Here is a 19,346-nt window from a genome sequence, read left to right as displayed (position 1 = left end):
CATTTCTTTGTTCTGCTAAACGCACTAAGATGTATTGATGCAATGGAAGTCGATGGTGCCCCAGATTTGCTTTGCTACAAACCAGTTTAAATGTCTATGTATTAAAAAAAAATCTTCGTGTTTGTCAGAACAATGGAAGTCAATGGTGCCCCAGATCTGCTTTGCTACAAACCTGTATAAATGTCTTTGTTCTGACAAACACGAAGATATATTGATACAATGGAAGTCAATAGTGCCCCAGATCTGCTTTGCTACAAACATCTAATTTGTTTTTAGTTTATCGCTAGTGTTAATACAACAATAGTTAAATCTAGCAGAAGCGTAATATGTTAGCATTTGTGTGTGTTTTCCCTGCAGTATTGTGTTAACATGAAACTCCATGAAGTAGTTTGTGTGTCAGTTGAACAGACGGATAGATATCAGGGATGTGTGTGTTAGAGACAGAGTCGTTGTGGTGATGTTTATCTGTGTTTTCTTCTGCTCGTGAGTGATTACACCCAGCTGAAGGTTTATGGGGGAGGTTTGCGTTCCTGTCGTCATAAAAACACAATCATGTCTATAGTCATTCAGGACATTTTGTGACTGGGCGTGTGTGTGAAGGGGGTTAGACACACACAAACAGACGCATACGGGCAGATGGCTTGAACAACAGGCCGTTCACACATGAAGTCTCACACTATTGTTTAACAAACCCCCATCACACCACACACACACACACATTCATCTGAATGAAGGAGATGAGATCTCATCTTTTACACAATGGGGCCCCAAACTAAACTCTGTATTTGACTCTTATTTCTTATGTTTTAGTAAATGTTGAGAGTGTTCGAGTTTTCACGGGTGAAAAGTTGAATCTTTCTTCTCAACAGGAGTTTGACCTCTGAACCTCAGCTGATGACGTCACTCACATTCAGTTAGTTCAACAAGCATCGCATCGTGATTGGTTGACGGTGGTATCTAGGCAGATCTGAGGTCAGTTTTTGTGTTCATTCAACATGTGTGATATCTGTTGAGTCTGACGATATTCACAGTGAGAGACGGGTGGAGATGATGATGATGATGATGGTGGTGGGTGTGTTTCTAAACCATTTGGTTAGCAGCTTAATCCCACACAAACACACACACGCGTACACTACATTTACGAACACAACAGCTGTCATATGGATGTTATTTCCTCAGTTGTAAAATCTTTCATGTGTCGACAGTGTCGTTTATCCCAGAGAGTTGTGTTGAAGAAAAGAGTTACACACTGTTTCTGGATGTGAGAGTTTCACAAACATTCACAGAACAGCAGTCATTCAGAAGAGAAGTGTGTTTATTTGTGTGTGTGTGTGTGTGTGTGTGTGTGTGTGTTAAAGGAGTTGTACATGACAAAAGCCACTAGAGACAGATGGAGGAGGGGGTTTCACGCTGATCAAAACTGAGTTTACATCTTAAACAGATTGTGCTTCTGCTCTCATTAATCTTTACAAGACACAAACTTATACACTAAACTAAGTACAGTGAACAAATATTGTATATTTTGAAATATATTAAAGCATTTATATTCACATCACATTGAAAAAAACTTTTTATGTCATGAATCTGTAAACATACACTGTAAAAAACACATTTTTGCTGTAGTTTTGCAGCTGTTACAGTAACTTACTGTAGATTTAAATGTATGTTATGTTAATGTTTAAAAATGAACATTAAACATTAACAAGACTTTATTTTTACAAAATAAAACTATAAAATGTGAAAACTTGTAACTCATTATAAGCACCTATTGTATTATTGACTCCCAAATCACTTTATTGTTATCTTTATCTTTGTAAGTCGCTTTGGATAAAAGTGTCTGTTAAATGTAAATGTAAATAAAATAACAGCCTCATGCAAAGCATTCTGGGAAACAAAACCTGATGGAAAAAAACAGAAAAGGGTTGATGAGAATTTCGAGTTCCAAGAATGCTTTGCATGCATTTTATAGTCTTATTCTGTAAAAATAAAGACTTATTAATGTTTAATAGTCATTTAACTTTGACAAACTGTTAGTAAATAAAATTAATGTAAATCTACAGTAAGTTACTGGGGAAAAAGCTGATATTAATACTGTCATTTATACAGAAATGTTTTACAGTGTAAGTTTATATTAAAAAAAAATTTGTTCTTTTTTTGCTGTATGGGTTGTAACATTACAAATGTATTTGTTTTTTAAAATAATATATGAAGTGTACAACTAAATATATTTTTCAAATTCAAAAATAAATTTAATTAAACTTTACTTTCTACAAAATGTGTTTATCATATATTTAAAACATATTTTTGGCCAGAGAAATGTATTTTTTGCCGTAATTGTCATACATTAATAATAAGCTGTAATATTTATGGTATAATACATAATAAATGTTTGAGTTTCTTCTGAAGACACATGTGAGAAATCTGAAGTCTTTGTTTGTGTAAACTTCTGGTTCTCTTCATTTATATCTAAGATGTTTTCATTTCTTATGAATTAATTTGACATTTTGTGAAGATGTTGAGTTGTTTTTCCTGGAGTATTTAGTTAGTAGTGTAAGAGTTTAAACCTGTTGATTCACAAACAGCAGTGAATCTGATTTGTGATGAAGTGTTGAGCAGCTGAAGTCTAACAGAGTTTCATTGTCTCCTAAAGTTCCCGGGAAACTCGAGCAGCAGCTGCCGCCCGTCCACAACCCCCCCCCAAAAAACCCACAACCTTATCCTCTCTGAACACATACACACCTACCAAAACAAACCCCCAAAAACACAAACCAAACAATCTCACAGCTGGAGATCACCACCACAGGATGAGACACATCAACTACTGACACACAAACACACAGATATATGTGTGTGTGTGTGTGTGTGTGTGTTTCTGTGCTCCCCCCACACACACAAAGGAAACCCCAAAGCCACAGGTTTTTCCTTCCCTCTCTCTCTTCTTTCGTGATGTCACAGTGATTCAGCCAATCAGAGACTGTTGTTGAGGAAAAACAGGCAGAACACAAGAATGTGTGTGTTAGTGTTTGTGTGTTTGTGTGTGTGTGTGTGTGTGTGTGTGTGAACTGCAGTAAAATAAGGAACTACAACTCTCTATTTCTGCATTTAAAGTGACATCATAGGAAATTCAGAGGTTTATTAAAGTGATACTTCACAAAAATATGAAAATGCAGCCGTGTTGTTGTAAACCTGTTTGAGTTTCTTTATTCTGTTGAACACAAAAGAAGATGTTTAGATAAATATGGTAAGCACACAGTTGACGGTACTTATCAACTTCCATAGTAGGAAAGGTAAATACTATAGAAGTCAAAGAAACTCATACAGGTTTACAACAACATGGCTCCATTCTCATTTTTGTGTGAACTATCACTTTAATAAAATGTCTTAATGTTCATAACTGTGTCAGATCAGATAAAACCTCTCATGTATAAAACACATTAATGTTTGTTTAGCTTTAGTTTAGAGAGAAATCTCCTCAGATGTGACGCACAAACTTCTTTTGTTGCTGATACACAAATAAAGTTGAAATATTTTGTTTGTTATATAACACAACTGAAGTGTAGGATCAGGATGTGTCCTCCTCATTTACCTATAAATATGTGGTTTTGTTACGGAAACACTGTAAAGTTTCCACTGATTTCAGATCAGTAATGAACACACGCAGCTGAACTCTGACCCCTGCCGGTCACACAGTAGAACTACACACGAGTTTATTCAGTGTAGTTTATCAGTACAAGTGTTCCATGAGAATCAAACCCACGATATTTGGGTTGCAAACATATTAATCTAATGTTTGAGAGACACTTCCGGTAAGAAAATACAAGTTGAATAAATATTCTGGGAATACCCGAAATACCGCGCTGGAAACTTTTCAGAAAAAAATTCTGTTTTCATTAAATTGTTATTCGATAACATCTTTAATTTTATCTCTGAAAATATCTAGACAAAATTCATTTGTTTATTGCAGAATTTTTTTTATTTATAATAACAAGCTAAAAACGGCAAAAATATATTTTTGAAATATAAAAAAATATATGTACTGAAATATATTTTGAAATGTATTTTAACTAATATATATTTATATACATTTTCAACTCCAAAATGTTTATTTATAATTTTTTTTACTTTTTACAAACTTTATATTTTGGCCAGGAATAATATATTTGTTTCTTTATGGGTTGTAAAATTAGAAATATATTTGTTTTTTAACATATGTTAATATATGAAGGTTAAAAACTAAATATATTTCCAAATTCAAAAGTAAATTAAGCTTTACTTTCTACAAAAATGTGCTTAAAAGTTCAGAGACTACTCCTATGATAAATAACGTAAACTTCACTAAAAGTATCAGTAAAATACAATAAAAGTGAATAAATGAGGTTCAGATAATGAAATAATATTTAAATGTTTGTAACTGTTGTGTATTTCTTGGGGTCAACAACACGTATAATGACTAAAATAAGTCTTTTACCACAGTAAAGTGACTTTTACCTGTAATAATTGACTGTTGTGCTTTTACTTTCATTGCCTCTCTATAAATCTGTTACTCCTCAAAATTCCGTTCCTGAAAATCGTGATCACTCGGTGGTGTCAAAACCTAAAATTGGTAAAAATTCACCATGTGATGGGTGACATCACAAACATATAACAAATATAAACTAATCTTTATTACTACACATACAGCAGCAGGTAAAAAACACAGTGACAAACATTCAGAGGCTTCTGTGATCTTCACTGATCCGAGGTCAGTCCGCTCTGCTGGATCGCTGCTGTTGCCATGGTAATCGCTTCTTCTAAAGTCTGCTGGTCTTCTAACTGTTTATACACAACCAGTACACATAGACACAGTTAAACCAGTACACACACAGAGAGAGAGAGAGAGAGACACACACTGTTACAGACCTGTACTGCGATCTGTGTGCCGTTCTCCGTGGCCAACAACGCCACCTGTTGGTACTGAGATGAGTTCACCTCCGTCATGATGCCGTCTGACGTTACTATGGCAACCTGTAAGATGAACACAGTATGAGCGATTCCAGCGCTGATAAGCACCTATCACCAGCCGTCCGATAATACCCACCGGCTGCATCTCTTTGCCATCGGTAACCATGGTGACGTGCGGCTGCCCATCGATAGTGATTCCGTCTTGGGTTACCATAGCGACCGCTGTGCTGAGTACCTGCGGGTGATTTAGCTGTTACACACTGAAAGATCACGAGGACCTCTGACAGAGAGACAGACAGTACCTGTGAGGTGAGGATGCGGCTTGTTTCCATGGCAACTTCAGCATCATTTACCTTCTGCTCAATGGGCTGCAGCGAGCCGTCGAAAACTTCTGCATTTACACACACAAATAAATAAAGAGAGATGCTGATGTGTTATTAATGTAGTGTTTATTAACAGGAATGGACAATCTCACCGTCTTCCGTTGTGTCGAAGTCTCCATGTGCGGTGCGTTTGTGCATGGCCAGCGTGGACGTCTGTCTGTAAGTTTTCCCGCAGTGACAGCAGGTGTACGGTTTACAGTGCGTGTGCACCACGTGATGTTTATAAAGACTGGAATATTCGGTAAAACTCTTCCCACAGCCAGGAACTGTACACAGATAAGGCTTCTCTCCTGAGACACGCACAACATCATCATCATGACTTACACACAACACAACACTGTATGTGTGTATATGTGTGTATATGTGTTACCTGTGTGAATCCTCAGGTGGTTCTTATAGTTGGTAGCGCTGGCAAACGCTCTTCCACACGAGGGCTCGGGACAGAGATACGGCCTCTCGCCTGTGTGTGTGCGCGTATGAACCTTGCGTATGTTTGAGGTCGTGAAGGAACGTCCGCAGCCCTCGAACGGACATTTAAAGGGCTTCTCACCTGATAGAGAGAGAGAGAGAGAGATGTCAACACATCACTCATTCCTGGATGTAAAGCTCATGAGTGATGTTACCTGTGTGTGTGCGCAGGTGTTTCTGGAGATCTCCCGAGGTTTTGAAGGCTTTATAGCACATGTCCTCTGCACATTTGTATGGTTTCTCTCCGGTGTGAGTCCTCAGGTGGCTCTTTAGACCGTAACCGGTGGCGAAGGCTTTAGTGCAGCTGGGAAACTCACACCTGTACGGCCGGTCACCTGTGTGAGAGCGCTCGTGCACCTGTGCAACACAAACAGATGTCAAACTATGGTTTGTAAGGGTCTGGCGCTGTGAATTGTGGGAAGTCAATGTACCTTTAGATGGTGTGCTGTGGTGTAGTATCGTCCACAGCCCGTGTGACCACAATGAAACGTTTTCTCACCAACCTGTTGAACTTTACTGGAGCTCCAGAGCTTCCCTTCATACATCACCTAAACACACACACACACACATCATGATCACATCAGTTAATACACCATCACATCATCTGTCTGTCTGTCTTTACCTGTATGTTGGTCTGTTCTGCTCTGTTTCTGTTCTCAGTGTTTTCATCATTCTCACCCTCGGATGTCATCGTCTGTATGAGATTAAATCAGACATTAGTTACTCTCATTGAACCCCAGTATGACTGTCTGATGTTTCTCTATGACATCACACCTTGGTGCTGAAGTTCCCCGTCACATCCGTCTCCAGAGCGCCACCTGTCTGCAGTGAGGATGGATGGTGGATGTATGCGGTACTGCCATCCTCAAGCTGAACCACCTCTACTGCGCTTGGGTCGTAACCGTCTGTCTCAAGCAGAGGTCAAAGGACAAACACGTGTAAGAGACTTAAACGAGAATCATGTAAGTGTGTGTATAGAGTTAATGTGAAACCTTTGGGTGTGTGATGAATGTATGCGGTTGATCCGTCCTCGAGCTGCACCGCCTGACCGTCCTCAAACGCCACTGACTCTACACAAACACACACAGGTTCATCAGTGTCTTTTAACATACTCTGATCTGATGTGATAGGATCTGACATGATCTGATGTGATAGGATCTGACATGATCTGATGTGATCTGATCTAACGTGATCTGATGTGACCTGATATGTGATCTGATGTGATCTAACATGATAAGATGTGATCTAATGTGACCTGATCTGATGTGATCTGACATGCTGTGATCTAATGTGATCTGACATGATCTGATGTGACCTGATCTAACGGGATCTGATGTGACCTGATCCAATGTGATCTGACATGATAAGATGTGATCTAATGTGACCTGATCTGATGTGATCTGAAATGCTGTGATCTAATGTGATCTAACATGATCTGATGTGACCTGATCTAATGGGATCTGATGTGACCTGATCCAATATGATCTGACATGATAAGATGTGATCTAATGTGACCTGATCTGATGTGATCTGACATGCTGTGATCTAATGTGATCTGACATGATCTGATGTGACTTGATCTAATGTGATCTAACGTGATCTGATGTGATCTGACATGCTGTGATCTAATGTGATCTGACATGATCTGATGTGACTTGATCTAATGTGATCTAACGTGATCTGATGTGACCTGATCTAATGTGATCTGACATGCTGTGATCTAATGTAATCTGATGTGATACAATCTGACATGATATGTGATCTGATGTGATCTAACGTGATCTGATGTGATCTAATATGATCTGATGTGATCTAATGTGATCTGATGTGACCTGATCTGGTATGATGTGATCTAATGTGAGCTGATCTAATGTGATCTGACATGTTGTGATCTAATGTGATCTGATGTGATCGAATGTGATCTGATGTGATACGATCTGGTATGATGTAATCTAATGTGATCTGATGTGAGCTGATCTGATGTGATCTGACATGTTGTGATCTAATGTAATCGGATGTGATCTAATGTGATCTGATGTGATGTGATCTGACATGCTGTGATCTAATGTAATCTGATGTGATACGATCTGACATGATATGTGATCTGATGTGACCTGATCTGGTATGATGTGATCTGATGTGAGCTGATCCGATGTGATCTGACATGTTGTGATCTAATGTGATCTGATGTCATCTGATGTGATCTGACATGCTGTGATCTAATGTAATCTGATGTGATATGATCTGACATGATATGTGATCTGATGTGATCTGATGTGATCTGATGTGATCTAATGTGATCTGATGTGACCTGATCTGGTATGATGTGATCTAATGTGAGCTAATCAGATGTGATCTTACATGTTGTGATCTTATGTTATCTGATGTGATCTGATGTGACCTGATCTGGCATGATGTGATCTAATGTGATCTGATGTGAGCTGATGTGATCTAATGTGATCTGATGTGACCTGATCTGGTATGATGTGATCTAATGTGAGCTAATCAGATGTGATCTTACATGTTGTGATCTTATGTTATCTGATGTGATCTGATGTGACCTGATCTGGCATGATGTGATCTAATGTGATCTGATGTGAGCTGATCCGATGTGATCTGACATGCTGTGATCTAATGTAATCTGATGTGATACGATCTGACATGATATGTGATCTGATGTAATCTAATGTGATCTGATGTGATCTAATGTGATCTGATGTGATCTAATGTGAGATCGCAGGGTTACACAAACCTTTCTGTTGTACTGTGATATGTTGAATAAACGCTGTAGATCCGTCCTCCAGTTGAACAGTGTTTCCCTCCTCCAGTACACTCCCATCTAACACACGAGAGCACAAAATCATAGACATGCCCATTGATAATTTCTTCATGACAAATTCTCGTGACATTATGGCTTTTGGTGTATCTATGAGACACATTCATAAATAAAACCTGCTGTAAAGAAAGCTGAAGTGTTGAGTGTAAATCTCACCGTTGACGCTCTGTTGGATGTAAGCAGTCGACCCGTCAGCCAGAGTCACGGCCTGAAGACCCAAACCCTCCATAACACTGAAATACAAACAGTCTGGGTGATTATATAACATCTGTGTGTGTGTCACATATAACATCTGTTAGTTTATGTGCATAATCATAGAGACAGTGCATTAATAAACACCATGTTCAGATCATGTTTCTGAATGCTCTATTTATTATTTGTAAATATGCACAACTATCAGAACTTGTTGCTAGGTAACACATCATCCAGATGACCATAGTAATTGTAGGAGACACTGTTGCTAAGGAACAGTCTGTCAGTTTGACTGATGTTACTAAGCACAGATACACTTGTCCACTGTTACAACAATTAATAGACACTTAATAACCAACAAAACAGCAGATGACATTAAACTGTGCTGCTGTTGGTCAGATACACGTGTTTCTGTCTACACTAACACTACTATGATGTGATGTGTTTCTTCTACATGTACCATAGTAATGTTTGGATAACCTTGAAGCATCATGTTAATTTCATGACAGTACAATATTATAACATGATGAGTGTCAACACAGTAGCTTTGTGTTAAACACAGACACGCGCAGGGCCACATGCCTCGGATCACATACACGCGCACACACACAGACAGCCACAAACACACATGTAAAACACACATATTAACACACGCGCAGTTAGAGCAGCATTATCAAGTGAAATAATGCGCGTGTGTCCTCCACTATCCCACAATTCACTCGTGCATCATCAGCAGCAGCGCAGTCTGGGATACTCACCACCGCCAGCAGCTCGGCACGCGCGCACGCAGCAGATCTGCGCAGACGACTGCATCGACTGCAGATACACACGAGGCCTGCAGGCGTCGCTGCTCGGCTCAGTGCTATAATGATACTCAACGCGAATCAGGGGTTTATTTAGTTTTATCTTATATATAATAATAAACATGTTTATTATAAAGTTATTTATAAGTAACATTAGACCCACAAATAGAAATATACATATCTCTACATCATGGACTGGACTTAAAAAAAACAACAAAAAAAAGAATAGTCAGTTGTTGTCTACAGCTAACTACATACAAAGTAGTCTGTTTAGTTTCTAATGAATAATACATTCAAAAGAAAATAGAAATAAATGCAAAACAAGATTTCAAGTCAGTTCAATAAACATTATATAATAATCGTGTGATAAATGACATTTTATAACACTGTGTACTCTAGTATGTGTTTTATTTTTTTCTAGCATTTATTTTTATTATTTCTAAACAATATTTACTGTAAAGCTGCTTTACAACAATGCAAAATTGAATCGAGTGATGTTGTGTGTGAGCCGCTGCGCGCCCCATGCTGTCAGCATCACACTCGCTGCGGGCACGCGCATACATCAGCTTCTCTCTGCGCTGCTAGCTCGCGCACATGACCAGGAAGCGGAAGTTTGAAGAAGTATGGAACAGTCACGTGAAGCCAAATCAAAACAACAACCTAAAAATATTCAACATTTAATTATAAACCTATTTGATGTGATTTTAAAGTAAGGTAATTAACATCAGTGTGATGTTTTTTTATGTTTTTATATTGTTTGAAGTTTGACTTTAGAGTGAATTATGAATTATAAACTCTTATGTTAAATAATAGTTATAACTAAAGTAATACACAAAAAAATTTCTGAAATTCTGAATAAAACATCAAACAAATCGTTTAATCAACAGCAACATTTGTTTACTGTGTAAATCCTACAGTAAAACATAAATCTCTGAATCATATTAGTCATCACATAAACATCTTATTAATATTATTATTTACACTGATTCAACTCAAGAGAATAAACATCATTTATCCAAACTATAACCGATTAACCATCAGTACAGTCTGATTACACGGCGTGTTATGATGTCATGACATTCAACAGTCTCTGATTGGTTGAGAAAAGTGTGCAATCCCTACTAGTTCAACATCAACCTAACCCTGCATGTTACACACTGAGACAGATGTGACTCTACAAGAGTTCTAACAGGATGTGACATCATCAGCTGATGACAAACATTTAAAGTGCTTTGATTGGCTGATCAGCAGGAACGGCGGATGAGCGATTATATTTGCATGAAGAAAAGTAAGCTTGTTGTTCAAAAGCATGTAGATTATTTGCCGTGAAATCATATTCCCCCAACATTACGAAAATACACAAATATAGTAAAAAGTCTTCATCCTGTAGGACGCAATTAAAATAAATGTGAATTCTTTACTAATTAAACCTCATCTGTTTTCTTTGGCATTATAATAAACAGACTTAAGACTCAAACTGATGTCACAATGAAATTAAATTGTTCATCTTCATGCAAAAAATAACTTCTTGTTTTTTTAAAGTTCAGGGTAAACACAAATCGTAAAACGGTGTGTGTGTGTGCGTGTGTGTGAAGAATGAAACAAAATCACATCTGCATCACAGGAGCTCAACAGACAAAAATCACTGAGATAAATCACTTCTGAATCTTCGTGTCCGAGTATCAAAATAAAGAAAACTCTAAACGTCTGATTTCCTGATATTCCAGTCAGTGGTTGTGGATCAGAACCAGACCTGAGAGAACATCCGCAGGTAAACACTCTTCTTCTTCTTCTTCTTCATAAAGACCCTGAGACTCTGTGAGAGGCATTATTAGCTGATCCTCCTCTGTTTCAGGTGCGTCTCCAGATCTCCGTGTGACGTTCGGCATCTCAGGAAGTGAGGTCGTGAGACTGGAATGTGTCATTCACACCGAATGAAGCTCATTGGCACAGAGAAGTTCATGCGAGGTGATCCTCAGAGCACCGGTACGTCACAAACAACGTTCTGACCTTGCCCCGGGAACAGCTCTGTAATCCAGTAGCGTGGATCTGCGTAGACTGTGGAAGATATATATGATGATGATTGTTTTACCAAATCAAAACGAGATTTGTGAAGGTTGTTGAATGCTCAGTGTGTGCGCGCTCTCACCCATATCTCCCGGCTCAAGCCACAGGTTAAAAGATCTGCAGTGTTTTTCACATCGTTGGACAGGACGAACACCAACAGCTGGAGATCCCTCAGCAACCACCAGCCAACCCATCACCTGCTCTCTCTGTAACACAAACCTGTCCAGTTAAACAACCCACAATCACATGCTCACTCAACACAGAGACACACACACACAGACACACACAAACACTGACCCTGCTTTGAGAGCTCGTGTTGTTGGTCAGCTCACAGTGTTGCAGTGTAGTTCCTGTGTTGTTCAGCAGGGGGCAGAGCTCAACGTCAGGAAACAGCCACTGGAAGATCGTCTCTTTGCGACTGGATGAGAAACTCCTAAAGATGAAACAGACAGTCAGTCAGATAGACAATAAAACCAAGAGACGTTTAAATCTCATGAAAGTGTGAGGAAGTTACCAGATCAGACTGATGTTAGCGGGTGATTGTGTGTTTGTCTCCTGCTTTAAAACGCTGAAGTGAGAATCTCTTGAAAACTGATCCAGCTGAGAAACACGCTGAGACACAGACTCTCCACCCTTCAACACACAAACACACAAATTATGAACCACCAACAGAAGAGAAACACACACCTATGATGGACATCTTGTGTTTGCCTAGGGTTGCAAAGGGGCAGAAACTTTCCATGGGAACTTAATCTGGGAAATTGTTGGAAATATTCAGAAATATTTAGAAATTGCATTAAATCTTTTTGTTTTGATATTTTAACTACAGTCAAGTTCCCTGTTATAGGCAACTGTGCTAATTTTTCAAATTCCCAGTTTATTCCCATATATTCCTGTTAATTACCATGGAAAGTTTCCAGCCTTGAAAATTCCTGTAATTTTGCAACCCTATGTGTACCTTCAGTAGTATGGGTTGTGTTTCTCTGTGCATTACTGCAGACTCGCTTAACACATCCGTCAGTTCCAGCACTGCAGTCACGTCTGCGCAGGCGGAGCAGTTGACCTGAGCTGCGACCCACCACTGGTGAAATCCTGCACACGCACACACATTACATGTTGAGATAATGATGAGATAAATATGCACAGAGCGTCTCAAAGCGTGTTCAGCGTCTCACCGTGCAGGTTGTATTTTTTAGCGATGGGCAGTGACAGCAGACGGATGTGACTCAGAGGGGACGACCAGTTGTGTCCTGTGGCCCTCAGGGGTCCGAGGAGGGGGGGACTCTGTGGGTATGTGAACGCTAAAACAGCGATCAACAGAACCCCAACAGCAACTAAAAACTAAAGCAACATTTCATTCTTTTAACTTATTTATTAATAAATAAATCACGTTCATGTAAATAATCTCATTGTGTTGATTGGTTCTTGTACCTTGACTGTCGCTCTGAGGATGGGAAACTGTGGTGGATCTCGACGAGGTTCATTCGTCTCCAGAACCTGTTTGATGAATCTCTCAATCTCTCTCTCTGACATCCCATAACGATAACCGGACTGTCGCAGTATATCTATACTCTCTGATAACTTATCATAGATACAAGGTTCACTCAGAGACGAGCCCATGTTGTGTGTGTGTGTGTGTGTGTCACAGGGCAGTCAGTCCTTCATCATCATCATCCTCATGTGAATGCAGATCCACTGTGACAGCTGTCTGTCTGTGTATAATATTGTTTGTTGTACACCTGAATGAGTGTATGACAGATGTTATAATATGTTTAGTGTGCGTGACGTCAGACGGCTAATGGGCGTGTGTTTGTGAATGAGTGATGTCTGACAGGTGTGTGATTGTGTGTTTGTGTATATGAAGTGCGTGTGTGTGTTGTTTATATGTTTGACAGACGCTTCTATCCTAAATCGCGTGGGAACGCGTTTGTCTTCATGATCGATGAGTCCTGAAAGAGATTTTAAAGCGAAGTACGAAATCATTATTGCACTCTTAATCACAATCAATAACTATCATTTACATCTAGACCGTGTTTATTATCTGATTAGCAGTTAAAGCTAAAACTGTCACACACGCGACCTAACGTTATATCTTCATAAATGTACACAAACACTTAAATATACAATAAAAAACATCTTACTGTCTCATCCGGACGGTTTCTGATGACTGTAGTGTAATTTTAAGATGTTTTACGAGAAACTTTCCTCACACGTTCTTGCTAACTGTACTAGCACTGCCTAAGCCGCGCGACGACTCAGCTTCTCATTCACAGCGGCACATTCAACATTCAACATAAAAAATATAAATGAATAAACTGGTTCATTCTAGTCCACATTTAAGTGTTTATTACTATCATACATGATTGAGGTGTTTTAAGGTTAATTAATTCCAATATTTGTTTTATATTATTCAGTAATTACAACTGAAAGTTGCGTTCCCAATTATAAAATAAGGTTTAAAAGCCTTCTACAGTTTCAAAAGACTTATAAAATTGTACATTGTACTTATTTTTAACAATATCAAACAGGAATCAACAACTAGAAGAAAAGTAAAAAATAATACTTGCACAAGAAAAAAGCAGAGGGGAATTATAAGAGGTTAAAATTGAAAGCAAGTTTAAATGCCTACATCCGCGATGTTTGTTACGTTTGAATAATAAACCTACATTTTATTAAATATTAAGCAAAAATAGCAACCAAAAACGATTTAAACTTAAAAATGAGGAACAACTAAACATGACTGAATTTACTTTTAAATTATTAATAACACTAGTATATTATAATGTAATTATTATATTATTAATATTGTATTATATTTAGCACAGCATATTATATTAACATTTCTAGAAACGTGTATTGATTTCAACAATATTTTCACAATATTTACAATGTTGTGTTTTCAGCAGAATCCTTTGAAAGTACATACACATTAACATATAATAGCTGACAAAAGCTTAAAAATAAACTATAACTACATAAATGAATAATAACACAGCTTTAACAACGATGACCTCACCAGCGTCGTATCCAGCAGGGGGCGCTCCGCGTGGATCGCGCATGCTCGTGTCCCGCATTGTTTGGATCAGCTGTGCGTGGATGTGAAACCCCACCCAATGAGGAAGGACGAGCAGTGAAGATCAGATCCGGATCCTGACAGCACGAGCCCGCAGCCGATCATGATCGCGTTATTTAATAAACTGTTGGATTGGTTTAAGGCGCTCTTCTGGAAGGAGGAGATGGAGCTGACGCTTGTCGGACTGCAGTACTCGGGGAAAACCACATTCGTCAACGTCATCGCGGTAATCGCGCGTTTCTTTATACTCTACTGTAGGCCGCAACCGAGCAACCTACCGATCATTATTATAGACACATCACACACCATCAATTACAATATCAGAAGATCGGACACCATCACTTACACTTTCATCAGATCACACACAGAATCATTAGATCAGACACAATGTATTGCATACAGCATCATTCGGTCACACATAGCATCATCACACACAGTATCATCAGGTCACACACAGAACCAGCAGATCACACACAGAATCATTAGATCAGACATGGCATCATTAGATACAGCATTTTCAAATCAGACAAAATGTATCACATACAGCAACAGATCAGATCAGACACAATGTGTCATATACAGGATCATTAGAACAGTCACAGCATCATCAGAGACAGGATCATCAGATCAGACACAGCATCATTAGATCAGACATGGCATCATTAGATACAGCATTTTCAAATCAGACACAATGTATCACATACAGAATCATTAGATCAGACACAATGTATTACATACAGCATCATTAGGTCAGACACAGCATCATCACACACATAATCATTAGATCAGACATGGCATTATTAGATACAGCATTTTCAAATCAGACACAATGTATCATATACAGGATCATTAGAACAGTCACAGCATCATCAGATACAACATCATGAGATCAGACATGGCATCATTGGATACAGCATCAACAGATCAGACACAATGTATCACAAACAGCATCATCAAATCAGTCACAGCATCATCAGATACAGCATCATTAGATCAGACACAGTGTATCAGAAAGAGCATTTGAAGATCAGACACAGCATCATCAGATCAGACACAGCATCATTAGATCAGACACAATGTATCACATACAGAATCACAGATCAGTCACAGCATCATCAGATACAGTATCATTAGATCAGACACAGTGTATCAGAAATAGCATCTGAAGATCAGACACAGCATCATCAGATCAGACACAGCATCATTTGATCAGACACAATGTATCACATACAGAATCACAGATCAGTCACAGCATCATCAGATACAGTATCATTAGATCAGACACAATGTATCAGATACAGCATCATCAGATCAGACACAATGTATCAGATACAGGATTACCAGATCAGTCACAGCATCATCAGATACAGGATCATCAGATCAGACACAGGATCATTAGAACAGACATGGCATCATTAGATACAGCATTTTCAAATCAGACACAATGTATCACATACAGAATCATCAAATCAGACACAATGTATCAGATACGCCATCATCAGGTGGGACAGAGTACCATTAGACCAGACTCAATGAGCAGCATCTCTGATGTATATGACAGCTGTCAATCAAAAACAAAAATCTGCAAACCTAGTCTCTTAACCAATTGACATCCGGGATTCTATCCAATCAGATCTGTGATACTAAAGACACAAACACTGTTAGAAGATCAATGGTTTACATTCAGAAGTTTAGAGGCTTTAAATCACATCTGTACCTGCTGTAGGGTCTCAAGATGTTGTTAATACTTACTGTTTCTCTCTCTCTCTCTCTCTCTCTCTCTCTCTCTCTCTCTCTCTCTCTCTCTCTCTCTCACTCTCTACAGTCCGGTCAGTTCAGTGAGGACATGATCCCTACAGTCGGATTTAACATGCGCAAGATCACCAAGGGAAACGTCACTATTAAAGTGAGTCGATCATTTGTGTTTGTGTGTGTGTTTGTGTGTGTGTGTGTGTGTTTGTGTGTGTGTGTGTGTGTGTGTGTGTGTGTGTGTGTGTGTGTGTGTGTGTGTGTGTGTGTGTGTGTGTGTGTGTGTGTGTGAAGAGTGGAGTATTTAATGGGTGTGTGTTTGTGTTATAGTTGTGGGATATCGGAGGACAGCCGCGTTTCAGGAGTATGTGGGAGCGATACTGTCGTGGAGTCAGTGCTATAGTGTGAGTATATCTGCATTACTAATCATCACTATAATAAAAACAAGCTCTTATTTTATGTCTGTCTCTCTCTCTCTCTCAGGTATATGGTCGACGCTGCTGATCCAGATAAAATTGAGGCGTCTAAAAATGAGCTGCACAACTTGTTAGATAAGCCACAGTTGCAGGGCATTCCTGTGAGTACACTACATGAGAAATAATTCCCAGTATTCCCAGTTATTCTATTACATTGAAGTCGATATATATGGTCAGTGCACAGCTCAGATATCTAATGGATTCATATCTGTTTTAAAATTTAATAACAGTAGTGTTAAGCCAGCAGTGTTTATGGCTGAAGAAACCTGTAGAGGATTTAATGAACATGTGGATATTTGATGAACAGATACTGATAGTTTTATTCTGATATCTTCTGTCAGGTTCTTGTTTTGGGCAACAAGCGAGATCTTCCTGGATCTCTGGATGAGAAGGAGCTGATTGAACGAATGTGAGTTCATCGCTTTGTTTCTGAAATCTTCTGCATGATGTTTGAGATGTTGGTGAGACGTTATGAGATGTTTCTGATCCGCAGGAACCTGTCAGCCATCCAGGACCGAGAGATCTGCTGTTACTCAATTTCCTGCAAGGAGAAAGACAACATTGGTAAGATCTTCACAGATTTGAATTCTTCTTTATTTCTTGTTATTTTTGGGCTGGTGTTTCTGAAGACCGTGCTTCTGTATTGCAGACATCACACTACAGTGGCTGATCCAGCACTCGCGAACCAGGCGGAGCTGAGGATGAGGAGACGTCTGATTGGATGAACAGCATCGTTCTCCATTTCATCCTCCCCTCTCGCTGTTCTTATAAACTAACAGATATTATTTACACCGTCTGAAGGTTTTTTACTCGTGTTTTTTTACAGTTGCATGTTTGTTCAGAGATCAGATCAAACATCATCAGACTGATGGCTGTGTTGTTGTTAACTGACACCTGACCAGCAGATGGCGCTCTAATCCTGTGAAACTCACCTTAATTGAAGTCACAAGTCATGACAGCTTATGATGTCATCCTCAGATCTGTTACATATGCAGATGTGATGTCATCTTCAAATCTGTGACATCATAGGTGCAATCATTCTGTTGATTGATATTAAAAGGTTTCTGGCCTTTAGTCAGATGACATGATTTGGTTGTCATGGTGACCATTCCCATGGTATTGAGTTTTGGGAAGGTGAGCATGTGCAGAACACATCAGGATCCAATTGATTTGATCTCTGACAAGATGCAATAGAGAAACGGTGTCAGTCGAATCTTCACACGTCCGTCCTGTTCACATCTCACCGGTCGTCTTTATTTTTTGGGACTTTATGTTAATCTAAACGATTTATTCATTACAGCAGAGATGAAGTCTATTCTCAGTATCTCCTGCTGACAGTCAGTATTTGATCTTTATCAAGGGTTTTCATATTTGGGAGAGACAGATGTACATTATTTGTGCCTGATTATTTTGCTTTAACTTTATTTTGTTGCATGTGTCGACATTTTGCCTGAATCATAATGGTTAACAAATGCTCGTCTGTTAGATACATATGTACCTGTACATTTTTAATTACTTTGTTATTTTTTGGCATGTTTTTACTCATTTTTGTTGGCATTGTTTTTAAACGGGATCGTGTAAATAGAAAGTTAAACCAAAAGCCGAAGCCCCTCTGAATCTTCTGGTGTTTGTCCTGTTGTGATTAGCGTACTATAATAATAATAATATTAATAATAATTAAAAAGTAAATCCCGCCCATGTTCACAGCAATCTGAAGAGAAGTATTGTGTGTGTGTGTGTGTGTTTGATTGTGAGTGTGTGTGCGTGTGTGTGTTAGTGTGCATGGATCAGTCATATAGATTAGGATATTTAATTTTTAAAACGCTGTTTTTTTATGTTAACTTTTGCTACTGGTAATAATTTTATATTCATCTGGTTGTTTAACAGAATTTCTCCACTAATGAAACACTTTTATTTCTGTGTAAGTCTTGTCTGTACCATAACACAAATCTATAAGACCTTTCTGAACAATGTTAAATTTGTGTTGTTTATTATTGAGGTCAAATGCAGAAATAACAGACCTGTCATTATATGTTTTATTAATTATATGTTAATGTCTCATTAAGTGATCATAATGTTTGAATAGTTTGTTCATTCTGGGATGGAGCAGGTTGCCATAGTTACAGGATGATTATGCTGAAGTTAATGGGCATGTGACAGGATCGAGTCCTATTATATTCACTACTGAACATATTTTCTTCTTTATCAGAAAGTAACTTTTTAAAGCAGTTGTCATCTTCTGAAATCTTTTTATTCTCTTGTCCTGGCGGTGATAACTGTACATGTTGTTATTGTTATTACAGATTATTTAAAAATGAAAATGAAATGATTTCCCCCTCACACCAACGGTTTCTTTCT

At 38.5% G+C, this 19,346-nt stretch overlaps 3 protein-coding genes across 5 annotated transcripts; 1 reads left to right on the top strand and 2 right to left on the bottom strand.

The window, feature by feature from the left end:
• Positions 1–4,642: 4,642 nt before the first annotated feature.
• On the bottom strand, positions 4,643–9,636 carry znf76 (zinc finger protein 76). Of its 3 annotated transcripts, none has more exons than XM_065266221.2 (14): positions 9,579–9,636; positions 8,785–8,861; positions 8,545–8,631; positions 6,785–6,862; positions 6,567–6,697; positions 6,415–6,486; positions 6,224–6,340; positions 5,948–6,149; positions 5,695–5,874; positions 5,417–5,614; positions 5,244–5,332; positions 5,078–5,176; positions 4,900–5,004; positions 4,643–4,812 (listed from the first exon to the last, which is right to left on the bottom strand). In XM_065266221.2, the coding sequence occupies exons 2-14, from the start codon at positions 8,855–8,857 to the stop codon at positions 4,729–4,731; spliced, it is 1,515 nt and encodes a 504-aa protein (XP_065122293.2). In that variant the 5' UTR covers positions 8,858–8,861; positions 9,579–9,636; the 3' UTR covers positions 4,643–4,728. The 3 variants fall into 3 exon arrangements, with proteins under 3 accessions (XP_065122293.2, XP_065122292.2, XP_065122291.2); XM_065266220.2 differs by lacking the exon at positions 9,579–9,636 and adding an exon at positions 9,474–9,559; XM_065266219.2 differs by lacking the exon at positions 9,579–9,636 and having other exon boundaries at positions 8,785–9,231.
• Positions 9,637–10,479: 843 nt separating this feature from the next.
• On the bottom strand, positions 10,480–13,959 carry c24h6orf89 (chromosome 24 C6orf89 homolog). The gene is made up of 8 exons (XM_065266199.2): positions 13,832–13,959; positions 13,122–13,639; positions 12,866–13,031; positions 12,649–12,782; positions 12,205–12,323; positions 11,988–12,123; positions 11,773–11,896; positions 10,480–11,681 (listed from the first exon to the last, which is right to left on the bottom strand). Exons 2-8 carry the CDS (start codon positions 13,308–13,310, stop codon positions 11,599–11,601), a joined length of 951 nt encoding a protein of 316 aa, XP_065122271.2. The 5' UTR covers positions 13,311–13,639; positions 13,832–13,959; the 3' UTR covers positions 10,480–11,598.
• Positions 13,960–14,756: 797 nt separating this feature from the next.
• arl8a (ADP-ribosylation factor-like 8A) lies at positions 14,757–19,328 on the top strand. The gene is made up of 7 exons (XM_065243152.2): positions 14,757–14,989; positions 16,589–16,669; positions 16,843–16,916; positions 16,996–17,089; positions 17,330–17,397; positions 17,482–17,552; positions 17,638–19,328. The coding sequence occupies exons 1-7, from the start codon at positions 14,867–14,869 to the stop codon at positions 17,685–17,687; spliced, it is 561 nt and encodes a 186-aa protein (XP_065099224.1). The 5' UTR covers positions 14,757–14,866; the 3' UTR covers positions 17,688–19,328.
• The last annotated feature ends 18 nt before the right edge of the window (positions 19,329–19,346 follow it).

Source organism: Paramisgurnus dabryanus, chromosome 24 (genome assembly GCF_030506205.2).
Source record: "Paramisgurnus dabryanus chromosome 24, PD_genome_1.1, whole genome shotgun sequence".
Taxonomy (NCBI): Eukaryota; Metazoa; Chordata; class Actinopteri; order Cypriniformes; family Cobitidae; genus Paramisgurnus; species Paramisgurnus dabryanus.
This window is presented reverse-complemented; position numbering and strand designations above follow the sequence as displayed.